General features: G+C 29.9%; 2 protein-coding genes across 2 annotated transcripts; one reads left to right on the top strand and one right to left on the bottom strand.

The window, feature by feature from the left end:
- The first annotated feature begins 1193 nt into the window (after positions 1 to 1193).
- Positions 1194 to 5549, top strand: LOC112686473 (intracellular protein transport protein USO1-like). The gene is made up of 2 exons (XM_025558750.1): positions 1194 to 1493; positions 4644 to 5549. Exons 1-2 carry the CDS (start codon positions 1194 to 1196, stop codon positions 5547 to 5549), a joined length of 1206 nt encoding a protein of 401 aa, XP_025414535.1.
- A 3020-nt stretch (positions 5550 to 8569) lies between these two features.
- LOC112686472 lies at positions 8570 to 14976 on the bottom strand. The gene is made up of 3 exons (XM_025558749.1): positions 14622 to 14976; positions 13883 to 14541; positions 8570 to 8656 (listed from the first exon to the last, which is right to left on the bottom strand). Exons 1-3 carry the CDS (start codon positions 14974 to 14976, stop codon positions 8570 to 8572), a joined length of 1101 nt encoding a protein of 366 aa, XP_025414534.1.
- Positions 14977 to 18726: the final 3750 nt, after the last annotated feature.

Below are 18726 nucleotides of genomic sequence, written 5' to 3'. Positions count from 1 at the left end.
TGGGATATTCTTTAATAATAGCTATTAACTGTTCAACTTTATTGGTCATTTTTATTATAAATAATACATTTTATACAAGAGAATCATACATTCAAACACCACGACGTTAGATTCAACTGCAAGGTGTAAACTGCAAGGTGTACGATTACGATGAATAGATATGTGTTTGAATATAAAGTCAAAATATATCTTATATAATGTAATGATAAGTTTTCTATAGATATTAATATATTAATAATAAAATGTAGATAGCTCATAGTTGGGAATTAACAACTGATTATCGCAGTGGTAAGCGAAAAATATAGTGTCTGCAGTGAAAAATAAAAATATCGCGCTCAATCTTGTGGTAACATTTTCCCCGCGGTATTAATTTCGCGATAGTGAGTGCACTCGTATTAAAATGTATGGACATTAAATTTCGCTGCCGCTACCGCCACCGCTTCGGTTTGAGCGAACCTTAAAGGAAGTCCGCACACTGCAGCAGTAATTCGGCCGCGGTAAAATATCGCCGCCGCGATATTCATAAAAACCGCGGCATGCTCGATGTTACTGCCACCGCATAGCGGTATTTTCAATTGACTTATCAAATAATCGCTATAGTACCTATACTATGTAATATATATATATGGTCTATATTAGTCTAAACTTAAAAAAAAATGAAAAATTAATTACTTTAAGTTTTGGTTATTGTTTAGATTTTGTAAGTATTTCCAGTAATCTTAATAAACTTCATAAATTTATTTCCTTTGCTTAATCATGGTTTTTAATTTAAACTTATGACTAGCATCGATTTAATTTAAAAATGATAAAAAACATGTATGTCATTTTGTCTCATATTTATATTTATATTAAAATATAAATTTCAAAATCAAATATTGTATTAAGGTAGTCTATGATTACCATAACAGCGCATCGAATTTGTTTCAACTATCAATATATCGTAACTTTTATTGCATAATTAAAAATTTTAACCGAATCGAATATACTACACATCAATATTATAATATGCATTCATCTCAAAGTGTAAGTAAATTAAATTTATACCATTCAAATATTATTCATAACCGATTCATTTACATTTGTTTTAATGCACCTAGATTTCTTCTGGGGAAATGGAATACGATTTTAAAAATATTGTATCTTGCGAAAAAGAGAATTTATACAATTTCGAAAAGCATCTAGAATCACTTGATATGGATACTGATGGAGATGAATTACAAATAAGTCATGAAATGCCAACGTGCTCGAAACAAACTGAAAATTCTAACTGGCAGGTGTTGAATGATCGTTTACAAGAACAAACGGAAAAAATTAATAAATATTCGATAATGGAATATGAATGGGAACTAAAAGCCAATGAACTTCAAAATGTTATAAATCATATGAAGTCTGAATTAAAATGTCAGAAATGTAAGGAAAACGTGCTAATATCAAAAATTGAAGATTATGAAAAAGTATTTAATCGTACACAACAAGAACTGTGCGATACTAAAGTAAATAAAATTCTAGTTTTCCAAAACACACTTAATAATTATTTTCTAAATTAATTTAAATTATGTATATTATACACTAGGGTGGTCCTTAACTATAGATGACGAAATTTTTTTTTTTTTATATTTTTGATTTCTTACCCCCTCATTTTGTTCATTACTATAAGAAAGTAATTCAGGTTAAATTTGGTCATGATTACTCACCTCTTTCACGTGCCACAAGAGGGTTGAATATTAGTGAAAAAGGGTTGTTTTGTCATTTTTTGACTATATTCAAAAAAATATTGCATTTATCTTATAAAATGTATAAAACATATATTATAGATATTTATATTTTTAATAAAAAACATATTTATACAATTTCTCTTAAATCTATTATTTCTCAAAAAAAAAATGATAAAATATTGAATATTTTATTTATTTAAAAAAAACGATTTTTTTACAGTTATTTAAATATATTAAAATAATGGTTAATTATACGACAGAATATCTTATATACAATTGATAAAGAATTTGATTTCCTAAAAAAAAGTTAATTAGCATAAATTTCATTGGATTGACTGTTTTATTGTAACAGTCAGGTTAACGTAAAAAAATGTAATGTATTTAAAATGTTATTATGTTAATTCAAGAGTTTCATTAATAATACATGTTTTAATATTATACAGTTTATATAATTTCTTATGAATCTATTATTATTATTATCTATTATTTATTATTTCATTAGAAAAATTATATGATAGCAATTATTATTATAATTTTTTTAATTTTTTTTACATAGTCGATTTCTTTCAGTTATTTTAAAGATCTTGGACAAGGTAGTTTTATACAATCTGGGAATCACCGACGATACTCGCTCCCTACTTTCAGTAAATATTGCTTTTGTCCTTCGCTTTTAGTTATTAACTTGCTATAATCTTCAATTAATTCCACTTCTCACTTAATTTCGGATATAAATCTAAAAAGTCCAACATCATATCGAATCTATAAAAAAAAAATTCTAGATTGGACTGATATAAAATTATCGATATCTTTATCAGCATAATCGTATATTTTATTTGATTATAAAATTATTCGTCTTTTGTATTCTGATTTGACATTAAAAGCATAGACGTAATTTCAATAAAACAACTGAAGGTGCTTAAGCTCTGTATTTATTGGGTATTTAATGTATATTAAAACTATAAGGATTTAATGAGTTGATTTTTGAATAAATACAAATAAAGGTTCCGGTGGGGTTTCGGTTTTAAAATTAATTTAAATTAGGGTTTCGGTGAACTTGACAAAATGTGAATTGACGTTTGTCGAGTAACATTGTTTTCATTTATATTTCATTACAGTTTTATACTCTAATAGTCAAATGTCTAATGACAAAAATAAGTTTTTGATACATAAACACGAACATTATTTGAAGTTGCTAATTGTAAAATACGGGGTGCTAATACCCCTTAAACCCCCTCATATTTGCGCCTATGATCAAAAGTCTTCATTGCTTTAATCATTTTTGCCTTTATTTTCAGTGATACATTGTCACTTCATGGTGAACAACATAACACTTCTGGTGTTAAGTATCACAAATGACTACAAATTTTTTTTAATGTTCATTTTGAAATTTGTATATTATATTTGTGTATTTTATAACATTAGCATTTTAATAAATTGTAAGTCCATGTTTGGTACCAGAGCAGCAGCTGAAGCACAATGTAACTTCAAGTATATGATGTCTAAATGGTAAATATAGTATATCACGTTCTAGCCGTTACTCTAATAATATACAAGTGCCTTTTAGTCGACCCATGATGGATGCGGTTGTATCACAACATAAATCTTGTACGAGGTATGTATCTTGTATCTCGTATGTTTTCGATTAAACCCCAATTTTCAAGAGCCTGAACTGCTATTGCTTGATTTTGTCTAGTGCCAGATATAAGTTCTAGTACACCAAACAGCTGCTCTTTGCCTTTAAATGATATTACTATTGGTATTCCTATAGGCGGTCAATCATTTTTTTTCCGGATAGTGAGGGAAAAAGTTTACCATCCCGTAATCTCAACTGTAACATATTATCCGATTCCGATACAACTATTAGGTACAAAATATTATTTACTCGTATAAAATGTATTATTATCTTAAAACGTTATTTATGAAACTATTGAGTTATGATAGTAACATTTTAACTTGATACTTTCAATTTACACAGTGTTTCAAAAATATAAATATTAAAAATGTGTATAATTTTATAAGCTCTAAATAATAACAAATGTACAAAAATAATAATATAATAATAAAAAATTGATTTTTTTAAATAAATAAAATATTCAATATTATCTATATAATTTTTCTTATGAAATAATAAATAATAGATAGTAATAGATTTCTAAGATATTGTATAAGCTGTATTATATTAAAACGTGTATTATTAATGAAACTTTTGAATTAACATGATAACATTTTAGATACATTAAATTTTTTACGTTAACCCGACTGTTACAATAGAACAGTCAATCCAATAAAATGTACGCAAATTAACTTTTTTTAGGAAATTAAATTCTTTATTGATTGTATATAAGATATTTTGTTGTATCATAGACCATTATTTTAATATATTTAAATAACTATAAAAAATCGTTTTTTTTAAATCATTGAAATATTCGATATTTTATCATTTTTCTTGGGAAATAATAGATTTATGAGAAATTATATGAACATATTTTTATTAAAAATATAAATATCTATAATATATGTTTTATACATTTTTAAGATAAATGCAATATTTTTTTGAATATAGTCAAAAAATGACAAAACAACCATTTTTCACTAATATTCAATCCTCTTGGGGCACGTGAAAGGGGTGAGTAATCATGACCAAATTTGACCCGCATTACTTTATTATAGTAATGAACAAAATGAGGGGGAAAGAAATCAAAAATTCCTAAGTTCAAAAATAAGAACCACCCTATTTTACACATTGTATGTATGCTATACAGCGTTCAGATGCATTTTCAAACTTTTTTTTTTTCTGACGTTGGATAATGTACCAGTAAAGAACTATCCTATAATACAATTAAAAAAAATATTGCCAAAATGATATGCTCACAAATATTGTGGTTTTTAATAAAAAATATAGTAATATAGTCTTTTATTGTTATTTAGTCAAAGTTAGAGGAGCGAAATTGCGAGATTAAAAAATTATGTGTCAACAAAAAAACTAACGAAGAGGATATTAGTAAATTGCGTGATCAACTGTGTGAATGTAGAAAAGAAAACGAGAAATTAAACGAGAATATTAAAGTATTGACTGAGGAACTAAAATGTGCCAAAACGGAAATTAATGTACAAAAATTATGTGTCGCGACTATGGAAGAAAACATCAAAAATGACCGAGAGATGTATTCATGTGAATTGAAAAATAAGTGTAAGAAATTGAAAGACATGAAGACACTATATGAAGAGACGAAAAATCAACGAAATGAAGAAATGTGTAAAGTCAAAAATTTAGTATCTACATTGAACGATTTAAATAAATCAAATGAAAAAAAATCTTGCGATTTATATAACTGCTTATTGGAATCAAAAACAGAACAATGTACGAAGGATAGTACTATATGTCAACTAGAGAATAAAGTAAAAGAGTTACAAAAGCAAAATAATTTTAAAGATATTGAATTAAGGTTCAAAAAAAGTAATTGTGAGTTAGAACAAATAAAGGTATTTTCAGAAAAGTTGTGTAAATTTAAGCAAAAATGCGGAGCTAATCATTGTCAAGAAAATAAAATTCAGAAACCAGTTTGTTGTAATGTAAAGATGAATTGCTGTAGCATGCAGACAAATTGTTGTAAAGTGGAAAAATTTTGTGAGAACTTGAGAAAAACCCCTCATGTATGTTGCAAGAACACGAATACTACTCAAAAATGTGAGCAAAAGTGCGAAGAAAAATGTGAAGAAAAATGCGAAGAAATATGCGATAAAACTCAAAGCAGCTGTCATAAGATAGACTCAAATGATTTAGTATCTAAATTACACAATTTAAAAAAAGATATTGAGACACTTCGAATGTAAAAAAATAATAATCCAGTCAAAATTTTAACTGTGTTTACTATCCATTCTTTGTGTATATTATCTCATGAATAGATTTAAAATTAAAATGCTAATAATTTATTTTATGGAAATACCACGTACAATAAGCTAGGAATCATATTAATCAATGAATACGTGATCGTATTATTGCTTATTAAGGAACGATAATTTTTTTTTTTTTAAATTAATTAAGGTACTCGATTTAATTAATGCAAAGAAAAATTTGATGAGTACCAACGGAAGATTTCCACAAGCCATTTGATGCATCCTGGGCTCTTTCTCAATTTTATATTTGAGGCATGGGCCATAAATCATGATTATTAATTTCCCGAGCCCTGATTACCATACGTATCAGTAACGAATTAAGAGACGTATATTGTAATGATGTGCATAATTTGACTATAAAATACTGCAACAATATTTTATAATAATGTAAGTAGGGTAAAATGGGGGTTTCAAGCACTACCGCCTCCGCATTCGTCGCCGCCGTCGCTGCCACCGCTGTAGACGCCCCCCACACCACTACAACGATCGTGTTCGTTGCTGCTCCCCCCCCTTCCCGCACCACTACTTACTGAATTTTTGATAATATCCGATACCAGTTGTGATATCAAGTACCCACTAATATTATTATACAGGTGATAATACATTTGAAAACATAAAGAATATTATTGATAATATTTAAAATAAATGCAATATCTGGGTAAGAATCGAACTGGAGCTGTTTAGGATATAACAATTCTCAACTTAGACTCTTACATCCATTAGTAATATGTAATTAATTTAACGAATTTAAGTATATACATATATGTTTCTCAGTATAAAGCAGAATATGTATATCAAATTACGTGTAAATATTCAAATCTCTTATGGCGATTTTCTACATATGTCAAATTTCCAAGAAAAAATGTGTTTATTGTTCAAAAGAATACGCCATTTGCCTGTGAATAAGATGCAATATGTATATCAAATTACATAAAATATCATGTCTTTACCTGTCAATATTTCTGAGAAAAAAACGTCAAGTTCTCACACACGTTATATTTCCGAGAAAAATTTAATATTGATGATTTTGTAATTATTAAAAAGACCTTCCCCTCTCCACAATAACCGAATCTAAAGACATCGATTTACTCTTGGAGTCCATACCAATATCAGTCGATGAGTTGCGTTCATAGTGTTATGTTATGGGCTATTATATGTGGCATAACCATGTATAAATAGAAATTGTGCGTAACACAACAATTTATGAATTATGTAAGACAGCAGGTTGTTATATTTAACTAATTGGTCGAGAGCCGAGTAATAATTGGAAGCTGCGACGAAGGTCAATCTATATTCCTAGAATACTATATTGGGAACGAGGCCTATCGCTGGATACTGCTAAACAACCAGTCCTATGACGTCAATCGATCAATATAAAAGAGGGATCGAAATGACCACAATTCAGATAAGTTTTAGTCACGGAACTACAAGCAACTTCACGTCACTCTATGTTAAAATTTGTTAAACACTTTGAATATTGAAATAAACGTTTAAGTTAAAGTATCATATGTTTGATTAATTAAATTTAAATACATCATCGACTGCATTACTTGAAATCGAGCCGGTGGCACGTAACAGTTAATTTTCAAATCGGTAGTGTGTTTTTATTTTTTTTATTTGCAATGGCCGGATCACTACAGAGTAATGCTGCTATATTCAAGAAATCAAAGTGCATGTACGTTACACCCATGACACCTAACGAACTAATTGATTCAAGTACGTTTATAATTGACTTTGTCGGCCGTAAATTCTTAAACATTGGACTCGATCCGAGCGATAACTTCAAACTTATAATTCGAATCATAACACCTTCTCGCCATATTTCAATAACGCATTGCTTTTTAAAACGAATCTACTCTTTTATGGGTAATATTTTATCAATGATATTGGACACACCGGATGGAAATAAAAATCTTTTACTCTTCACGAACAAAGTAAATAAATAATCAAAAATTATTTATCGCGGAGAAAATAATTTAGTGATCGAATCAAAAATTGAAGATGGTTGTCGTGTACTGCTTAATCGTGCGGATCTTATAGCTTTGCAGTACATGGAATGGGCCGTTTTTGAAGCTTGTGTTGAAAATAATACATTTGTTCACCCAATGATACTCCAACAATTAAATCAAATATCGGATTAATTTTTAAAAACAATTAACAAGTGATTTAATTGGTTTATTGTTTGCAAAATTTCCTACTTTATATACTGAACAGGATTTAAAAACTTATAAATCGATATTAATTCAAACGTCAGCACATTTAACACAAGATGGACAACGAATTAAAAAAGGTGGATTTAAGTATACATGCATTGTAAAAAAATTATTTCCTTCTGGAAACGGGTATAATAGTGTATAACTCCAAAAACACAAATTAGTGTATTTGAACGATCCAAATGAACTTGTCAAGTATTCAATAATTTCATTTTACTAGATTTAACGAGTTCAACAATTATTTTTATTCAGTTTATAAAATTAATTTATACATTCATTTTTAAAAAACTGCTCTCAAGCCTAAAGTTTTACATAACTAATGCTGTTCAATCACTAAAATTAATTAAAAAAATATCTCCACATTATATTTGGAAAAAAAGTATAGGTCCTATTTCAATTTCAAAAGTTGACAAAAATACAAATATTTTTAGATGTTTATAAATCAAAAAACTTTCTAACTTTACATATACATTTGTCTTTATTTTGAATATTTATATTTTAAAATGGCTGTAACATACATTTTGAATCACTCTGTATATTCTATCCTTAATTAATATTTTTTATACAATATGACAATAAATTGTAAAGTAGTGTAAATGTTTTGAGTGTAGATAGTGAGTTTTTTTCAAGAAAATAATGCGCCCTAAGTTTATTTGCCAATATACCACTGGGTAGTGAGTAGTGAGTAGTAGGTACTGAAAACTCAACTGTTGTTTACTTACTTGAATTTATATCTAAATCACTTTAAACATCCCATGATTGCACCAAATTGATAATTTCAGCAACTGTATTTGTAGTCTTTTGTTTTTTTTTGTAATTCATCCTCGTTAGCTGAATTTGTTTGAGGACCAAAGTAAGAATCAATTATTTTAACACTCATTTTGAAATTTGATTCAACTAACTTTTCACTGCAACAGTGCCATGAGCGCATAAACAACTCATACAGTCAAGTCAGACAATTAATGTACGGACGTATTACCAAGTACCATTGAATAGATTAAATCGCTATAATGCTTCCGTTATCTATAACATAATAATAATATACGCATGTTATAAGCTTAGTGATTACACCGACAAATGCAGAAAAATATAATGAATTTAACGGTATACAAATATAACGTTTCTAAATTCATTTTGGTAGCAATGAAATATAATTTTACTTGTTATTCATTCAGGGATTACTAAAGTGAAGTGACACTATTGCGTAATTTTCACGTTATCTGTAATCTGTTACTGAATTGGCTGTCGCTATGGCTTCAGTAATAAAAATTACAATAACAAAATATTTAATTAATAAAATGTTCAGCACGAAGTCATTATTGTGCGCCAAAATATCTAGGGGGGCGATAGAAGGACGAGAACTGATCCTGGGGGGGCAACCCCCCCTCTTTTCCCCCTTAACGCCGTCCCTGCATTTAATAATTTGTTGTGTAATAAAATGTAACCATTACTGTCTGATTAAATATGACAGTCTGTATATAATGTACAGAAAAATACTTTACCGATATATGCATTATTATTATATATAAAAAATTGATGTCGAGTGTGATCAGTTCTAATGAAATAAGTGGTTACCATGTAAGATAAAAAAAACTTATTTGCAGTGTTGTTTATTGTGGAAATGGGGAAGTGTTTTTAACAATTACAAAATCATCAATATTAAATTTTTTTCTTGGAAATTTGACATATGTAGAAAATCGTCATAAGTGATTTGAATATTTACACATAATTTGATATATTACGTATATATTACATATTCTGCTTTATACTGAGAAACCTATATGTACAATGTACATATAAGTATGTACATTGTACATACTTAATGAATAACATACATTTTAAGAATATCTTTATATTATGTAATATAACATATTAATTAAATACACTCTTTATTTGTATTAGGGTCAATAACTAAAAAAATAAGTAAATTGAATAATAAATATTTTTTCAATTTAAATGAATTATTAGCAGAACCAGAAATGAGCATCTGACCATTAATATTATTAATAGTTTCCAAATATTCAGTCTCCGCTAAAAATAAATACAAGACTACAATTTTTTTGATAATATACAACATAGATAGATTAAAATAAAAATAAAAAAATATTTAAAAATTTAAAAATTGAATGTTTATACAATAAAAGGTAGGTACATACCACAAGAACTAGGAATTTTGATTGGATCTGGATCATTACTATTATTAATTTCAAGATTCTTAACTAAATAATAAATTAAGTGATTTTATTGTAACAAATATAGGCCCAGAATTAAATTAATTTCGATTTTATTTAGTAGATTATAAATTTATTAAATTATATTTTTGTACCCACCTGTCTCTAATTTAAAAAAATAATTTTGTAATTTAATAATTTTTGAAATAAGCAGAGTATTTTTTTGAGCATTTTCTTTTTCCTCTCTTCCTATTTTTACTGCCACTAGCTTTCTTTTTTCCAACTTCATTGACTAAATCCATATCGAGAAAAAGCAATAACTCAATGTTTAAATACTAAACTAAAGTTATCAACAAGCTAATATAAATAAAATATAAGCCAAAATACCCAGTCACAAAAAAAACATATTAATTCTAAATAAATTCTAAACACTTAATTATTTACAATTGCAATTTATGTATGCAAAAGGAACGTACCAATATAATGGATCACAGATGATGCATTGATGTCATAAACATCAATTATAAAAGTAAAACACACAATATAATAATACTAATGTCTAATAGTAAATAACTGAGTATTGTGTATAGTCGTCAGTCAGTAACGGTTAGATTAAGACATTGGATAAGCAGATTTTCTGTTGCGGCCCACGGTCTTATTTATCATTATCATAAATGTTTAAAAATAAATGATTAAGGCTAACAATGACTATAATAATAATATATTATTTGGAAATAAAACGTAATATAAATATATATATATATACATCACTAATATTAATTTAAAAATATTTATATTTATCAATAATATTCTAATATAGTGAAAGGATTATTTTATTATTGTCTGTTATCGCTATGATAATCTGATACCGACTGTAATAAAAATGCATAATTCTGAAATAGACCTTATACTACGGGTATATATTTTATAAATCCATGGTTCACTATTTTATCTTTGTAGTTATCGTTATAAATCATTGATTTATGATTATAAATAGTAAATACTATATATAGTAAGTATTTATAATCACAATACTTTGTCAATAGTCAGCACCTACCACGTTTGATAAAATTATAATGGATTTCGTAGGGATTTTCAATGAGAAAATCTAAATAGATTTATTTTGTCATCGTTCATCTTGGTGTCCTTTTTTTATAATATTGAACCATATTTGGTTTTCGGGGTTACAGGAAGCATATTGAGGGCAAATAAAGGCACCCCCTTACTTTAACAAAACTAAGGCGCCCGGGGGAAATTGCCCCCTTCGCCCTTCCCCTTAACACTGTGTGTGCGCGTGTGTTTGTGTGTGTGTGAGTATAATGCACGCATAATTGTTCCACACATAATTTACAATAGTACTAAAGACTTATTTTATATTTTTTGCTCTTAATCAGATTACTACGCAATTAACAGTTACTATATCTGCATGGTTTCCTTATAGTTATTTGCAAGGATGGAAGAAGACTTTGTTGGTTGTATCTCACGCAGTGCTCGAATTGGGGGGGAAGCAGGGGGACGGAGCTCCTCTTAACATTTTTATTCTTTTTAGCGTACCCCTTCTTATATTTTTAATTTGAACGGGGGACGATACGTCCCCCGTGTAAATTATAATTGAAAAACTTATAAAACACATTTATTTATAGATATTTATTATGTATTATCAATTTGTACAAAATGTAATGTATACTAAATTTTTTTCTGTATCTAGTTACAATTATTAAATTATTATACTATTGAGAACTGTGATAATAGATGGCGATGCAGATCATTTTGATTATTCCGTTCATCAATAATCGATCCAACAGTATGCATTACGGCCATTACGATAGTACCGAGTTACCCGACTTGTATATAAGCATAGAAAAGAGATTAGATAGAAGGGCAACTGCTGTAGAAATATTTGATAGTGGATGGCTGTATGAAACAAGGTAAGGCGAGGAACCCACTTGGTAAGACCAAGAACCAAAAAATTAATTAAATTTATAACATATACCTGAAGTTCACCGTATAGGCAATCTAACGTGCCGTTGCCTGACGGATATAGAATAGGCAACTTAATGTGCACAACGACGACGACGAGGATGGGAGACAGTGACTTAAACTTAACACGGGAATGGGAATATTGAGTTTAGTTATAAGGGGGGGGGGGAATCTCTGTGATCGGATCAGTATGGTGCAATGACCACAGAGCTCACACAAAATCGGAAAAAGACCTTACTAACTAAACACTCAAATCACAACTTAAAATACGTGACGACTATGGTAACTGCAATGGTAACTGGTAACTCTCGAAGACCGTGGCGGCCTCACACACCACCCAGTGGCTGGCTGACTTACGCAGAGGTGAAGGCGGACACTACCGAAGGGTTTCGACGATGATCAAAATATTGTTTGGTCTCACACAATGGAGACACGACGAAGAGGACAAAACAAAAGGTGACACCTACTAATAATATTTAAATAACTCACACAACGCAGATCTAGTTATGGTAATGTTTTGATTTATTTATTATGACTTTTCACTAATAATAATAATAATACTAATAAACGTCCGCATTAATTGCGGGGTGGCGCGGCGATAAAAGTTCGCGATAACGAAGATATAGTAGGTATATAAAAAGAGGTGTTGCCTAAATTGCGTACGACAAATGAAATAATAAAAAAACTATATATGTTTTGTGTCCTTAATGAACGACAAAAAGATCGACAAAAACAATGTGTTGCCTTAGTGGCGAACAGCGAACGACAGACAGAAAAAAAATAGTAATAAATATAATATACGTAATATAATAAAGGGCGTTGGCCGTTATGTAATAAGTAGAATAATTCACTAATCTGCATAATTCATTAACAAAGATAATACAAAATTAACGAGAGATAATAATAATAAATAAATAAGACAATAATCAACGAACACATACTAATTAAAATTCACACAGACGGAAGATTAGGAAGGTGGACACAGATAAGGACAGGTCGACGCCGTCGTGGTTGCAATTATGATAATAATAATAATAAGAAGAAGAAGACTACGTGTATAGCGCGTAAACAATAGCTACTAGCGCTCTACAACGGTTGTCGTAATGACTACCTCAATCGAACTAAAGTTTTATTATCGATAGTTAGCAATCGATATTAAGTAATCGATCGTTATCCAATTCTATTATGATATTACTTTTTTTAAACTTTCATTGGAAATAGATTAATTTAAACGATTGTAAAATTAATAAACAAAATTATATTTATTTTGTAAAAAGTATGTTACAAAATATACATTTTAAATAGTTATAAATTAAGTAAAATATACAGTATCAGTGCGTACAATTCTTAAAATTAATAATTACATATAATATTACATATTATTATAAAGCTTACAATAATTAGTTATTACATACTTATTAAGTTATTATACATAATTAACATTTTGTCTCTGCAATACAATTTTTTTTTTTTTTGAATATTTTTTAAAATAAGTATTTGCAGACAATTTTATAAGATCTTCTGTTACTAGTTGTTCACCTTTACTTAATATGCGATTAATATGATTAATGTATGAATAAATTAAAAGATTACACACAGTATTTATAAAAATAATAGACAAATCATGATTTTCACAAACAAGATTTTGAAGGGAAATAACTTGTTTCACAATATTTTTAAAATTGTTACAACCACCTTTTTTATAGGCAAAATGGTGAAAATTTAAATTAAAAAATTGTATTATATAATTATATAAGTTAATTACATTTTTATCAGGGAGAAATAGTTTACATTGAGAATAATTTCGTATTTGTATTATAAAATGTCGATTTAAAACAATGTCAGATGAAAGCATGGATACACATAACCGACAATTATTGGTAATTTTTTTAATTTTTTTTATAACCCATCCAGCAACATAAGCTCTACTTCCAGAATTCACTTGAGAATTAGAACTGGGTATTTTAACATTTGGAATTTCAATTTCAATCATGCTCTCCGTTGGACTCTGAATGATAGTTTCTTCTAGGGGTATTTCATCAATTAAGAAATTCTTTAAATTATCCAAAGCACCATCACAATCATCATTTTCACAGTTTGATCCTACCGAATGGTTAGACGTGAAGTTGTTTATTAACAATGCTTTAAATGATGATATAAACATAGCCGGTGTTGGTTTTATATTCCTGACTCCATGACTACGAATAGAACCAAAAAAGTTTTCAATCGGATCTTGATTAAAATTTTGCAACAATACAAATGCAAAGCCACAATCAAGAAGTCGTTTACAAATGTGCATAATTCCCTTTACTGTCTTTATCCAATTAGTAATTGAAGGAACAATTGCTTTGTTTGTATTTATGTACTTCATTGAATTGAGAGTAATTAATGCTTTTTGCCAAAAATCCCAATGAGACGAATTTCTTGTAACTGCACATCTTAAATTTTTTCCAAGTTCTAGTTTAATGGAGTTACCGTTTGCACTATCAAATAACTTATCCATAAATAAACACAATTGCCCTGTACTTTGTGCTGAAGCATCAAGGCCTATTATTATTGGAATTTCTGTGGAAATACAAAAATTTATTAGAAGATATAATTTGTTATTAATTCTACAATAACACATGATGGATTATACTATAAACCTTTATTCATCTCAGCAAATCGTTTCATAATTGCTCCAACGCGTTGACTAAAAACTTGAGCTGCATTAGCCCCTTTCATTTTTTTCAGTGTAGCTGGATACACATGACAATCAGTGAGTTTGAGTGTTAACCGATCTCCTTCTGTACTTTGACGTTTGTCGAGTTCATAAAATTGGATTGTATGTTTCCAAGAAGCTGTATGGTTTTTCCCATCATATTCAAAATTTAAATCTTTAGAGACTAAATTATTCCTCAGATTTTTAAGCAAATGAGGCACATCATATAAAGGAATTATGTCATGGCCTCCTATCTCAAAACCAAATCCTGTATAATCTTGACCATTATTTTTATACATTTTATTAGTGTTTTTTTGTAATATATTAATAGCAGCTACATTTGTGAATGCTTGGTCACAAATTGTTGACAATTTTAAATAAAAGTATAGTATAGATAACGTTAATATAATTATTACATTTAACGTACTTAAGAGAGACGTTTTACACGTATTGATCAGTATTACAAAATAAAACGTTTTAAATGTTTGTTTTGTCAAAAATAAATAGTATATTTGAAAACTATTTATATACTGTGATAACGAGTTAATACCCATTTATAACACATATACAGAACATAATATTCATAAATAGTAATATCATCGTTTTAATAGACTAAATATGAATTAACCAATGGCAATATTAAAAATCTATTTTAAGATATATTATGAATAACACCTTGTTCATATTTTATACACTATATTTATAAATTGTACACTTATATTATCATGCTTAATTCACTCATTGCTTTAAATTTACATATTTGCAATTTTGAATTATGTCGTTAATACAAAATATAACCTTTTTCGAAAATTGTCTAGTAATTTTGTTATAGGTAACAGCTAAAATGATCATATATTAATTAAAAAATGCTCAGCCATATTTAATTTATTTCAATATAAATAAATTCTTAAGATATACTTAGTCAATAGTCGTATTGTAAAGATAAATAAAAGAAAAAAAAATCTGTTGTACTTTGCAGGATTCGAAATCGGAACCCCTGGATTCAAAGTGGTCAATATGACCACTGAACCACAAAAATAGCGTATTTTGATGTCTAGCTCCCATATTACTAGATTTCTGGCTCTCCCGGTAGGTTATTGGGAGCTTCCATACATTATCATTGTATGGGCTATCTATGTATATTTAATCAACGATATGTCGGAAAAAATTTTGAATAAATTGACGCTGGTCGAACTGCGTTTCGAGTCTGAACAGCGTGAGCTTTCCGCCGGCGGTGCGAATCCAATCTCGAAACCCGTCTGGCCGAGTATTTTATATCGAAAGGTATAGAGCCCGAATCGATACGATTCTCATATTACGTGAGCCTCCGAACTGAGGCGAATACGGACGATGACCAGTGTGGCCGGGAGAACGCTACTAGCGAATTACCGTGAAGCAGCGAACCGACCAACATACAGCCGAAACATCTCGACCTTAATTTAGACTCATACGCGTCCGACACCATACAGGCCGCGCACGAACAGTGGAAATCGATTCGGCTGGCAGTTCGGAATTGAGTCATATCGAATCAAAGTTGATGATCCTCGAAACGTACCTGGCCCGTTTTTTCGACGATCATCATCGGGTTGCGGGGAGCATCAGACGAATCGAGCTCGGCATACGCCCGCGAACCGAACCGTTACCAACATATCGTCGGTATGTGTCTCTCATAGTTTTCCATTTTGTTTGCCCTGATGCTTGCTGAGCTTGTGTTTTGTGGGATACGGGTTGGGGGGCACTCAGATCCTCCGTCGCGAGAGAGGGATACATGCGCGGAGTCACTAGCATACTGACTGTTGCGTGTTGTTGTAGTGATTCCGTCCTTGTATGTGTGGTCACCGTCATTTCGACGAGGCTCCGCATCTGCGATCCCGCGTCTTGCTGAGCTGCCCTGATGTCGCGCATAATCTCCAACATCTGATCCAACTTAGCCTCTAGCATGTTGTGTAGGTTGGAGATTGCGTCGCCGGGTGTGTCCCGGTGTTTCATCTCTGTCATCGTCCTCGTCTTCGCTCTGTCTTGTGGCATGACGCTTGTAGGCGCGTTTTTTAACCACAGATGCTCTTTCTGTCGCTTTTCGGCGGGTGCCTCGTGTGGGACAATCATCTGGTGCGGACGATGTTCCACCTCCTGCAGCTTTTGTGTATCGAAGCTCGGGCTTCACAACGGGAGGTCCCTTTAGGTTAATGTCCTCCATCTTCATCTCGTCGAACTCCTCTAAGAATGACAATCCTTCTGTTCTGCCATCTTGTTGTGAGTTATGATCTATTTTTTTTAATTCCCATAAATGTGCGTAATTATTCGTCGTCGTCAGAGTCTTGCCTTTTTTTCTTGAAACGCTTTAGTATTTTATTCACCTCTGATTCTTGGAGGCCAACTCATGTACCCCGTCTCACCACACTTATATGCCTTCTTCGCTTACATTAGTGCCAGTGGCAGAGAGCTTAGCATACTTTTTCAGCGTGGGTTTCGCTGTTTGGGTGGCGTTCTCACTTCGTATAAACCTACCTCCCTCCCTAAGAAACCCTGTGACTCATAATGCACCATAGAACAGAAATAGTTATAGTTATAGAAATAGTGCAGATAACTGCACGGCTCATGTGGTTACAGTGAAATTTAAACATATTAACCTCGTATTCTTACCCTCTAACACTACATCAATCATACAACCGTGTGATCAAGGGATTATACGCACTTTTAAAGCATATTATAGAACAAAAATGAGAAAGAATGTGATCAGTGTGATTGATGCTAACCTGAAACAAGAATTATGTACCTTACATGCTCATGAAATCGCCAAAAAAACAACTGTACTTGAAGGTTTTCATTTAGCCTACGAAGCGTGGAATATCGTTAGTAAAATCACAATACGTAATTGTTTCCGACACGGTGGTTTCATTCTCAGTCTAAAAGAAGTTGAAGTTGCTGTTGAAAGACCCACTGACCTATCAACTGAACTTTATAATGAATGGATAAATATTGACGAAGAAGTCCAAACTACCGAACTCGTTACCGAGGAAGATATATGTGGTGAAATACAGTCAAAACGGCCAAAAGAGAATGTGGCTAGTGATAGCGACGAAGAGGAATCTGATGAAAAACCACCATCAACTAAACAAATGCTTGAAGCGCTTCAGATTTTACGTAGAGGGATTCAGCAAAGAGGCGATTTTGACGTATTTGAGCAACATAAATCTTATGAAGATATGATTATGAAGTTGGCTGAAGAAGGGAAAATCCAATCAACGTTAGATGGATTTTTATCAAAAAATTAATTTATTTTATTAATTAGGTACATATTTTATTTAATTATTTTATTTTTAATTGCATATAGATTTTTATTTTTATACATACATATTGAATCTCAATACATATTTTTAAGTAAATACGGTTTTAAATTTAAGCATTTTTAAAATTTTTTTGAGTCATTCGCCTTATTGACTCATTCGGTTGATCGACTCAAATTGTCGGGTCCCAAAGTCAGTCTAATAAGCGGCGGCTACTGTATTACAAAAAGTAAATTGCATTATAAACAAATACTCTTTATATATTATATATATATATATGTAAAAATTTTACAATCCAAAGTTAGTTCCGTTAAAATAAAGTTTATCTATTTTCTGTTACCATCTCTAAGATTAAACGCATATAGTGACGTACTAACGAGGAGGATAACCACCTCCCAAAACTGTTGGGAAGACTTTCACAAAACTTAAAAAATTATTTGCGATTAAATATATCTGAAGACTGATTAGTCAATCTTTCTATTGAAATTGAAATCGTTGAAGAATTAGACATGGATAAACTTATACCTACAGAGCTTTGTTTCTCTAAAAGCAAGAAAAATCAATTTTAAATAAAAGTAAGTTTGTTTTATTTTATTTTATAGATATTATTATAATAATAATTTGTTTAATTTTTTAAGATTATGATAATTGTTTAGTTATCTGTAAGATTATAAGTGAATAATATTTTTAAAAAGCAATAAATATTTGATTACATGAATTCCTAAAATCTTAATACATGCACCTAATAAATTTATAATAAAA

The sequence above is a fragment of the Sipha flava genome, unplaced genomic scaffold (genome assembly GCF_003268045.1).
Source record: "Sipha flava isolate LNK unplaced genomic scaffold, YSA_version1 310_pilon_pilon, whole genome shotgun sequence".
Classification (NCBI taxonomy): domain Eukaryota; kingdom Metazoa; phylum Arthropoda; class Insecta; order Hemiptera; family Aphididae; genus Sipha; species Sipha flava.
Note: the sequence above shows the minus strand (reverse complement) of the source record. Positions and strands in the feature narration are given on the sequence as shown.

Coding starts and splice junctions, on each gene's coding strand:
- LOC112686473 (XM_025558750.1), top strand. CDS start 1,194: ATGGATACTGATGGAGATGAATTACAAATAAGTCATGAAATGCCAACG. Junction 1,494..4,643: donor AAGAACTGTGCGATACTAAA/GTAAATAAAATT, acceptor ATTGTTATTTAG/TCAAAGTTAGAGGAGCGAAA.
- LOC112686472 (XM_025558749.1), bottom strand. CDS start 14,976: ATGTATAAAAATAATGGTCAAGATTATACAGGATTTGGTTTTGAGATA. Junction 14,542..14,621: donor ATTTGCTGAGATGAATAAAG/GTTTATAGTATA, acceptor GTATTTCCACAG/AAATTCCAATAATAATAGGC. Junction 8,657..13,882: donor GAGCTTATGTTGCTGGATGG/GTTATAAAAAAA, acceptor AAACAAATTCAG/CTAACGAGGATGAATTACAA.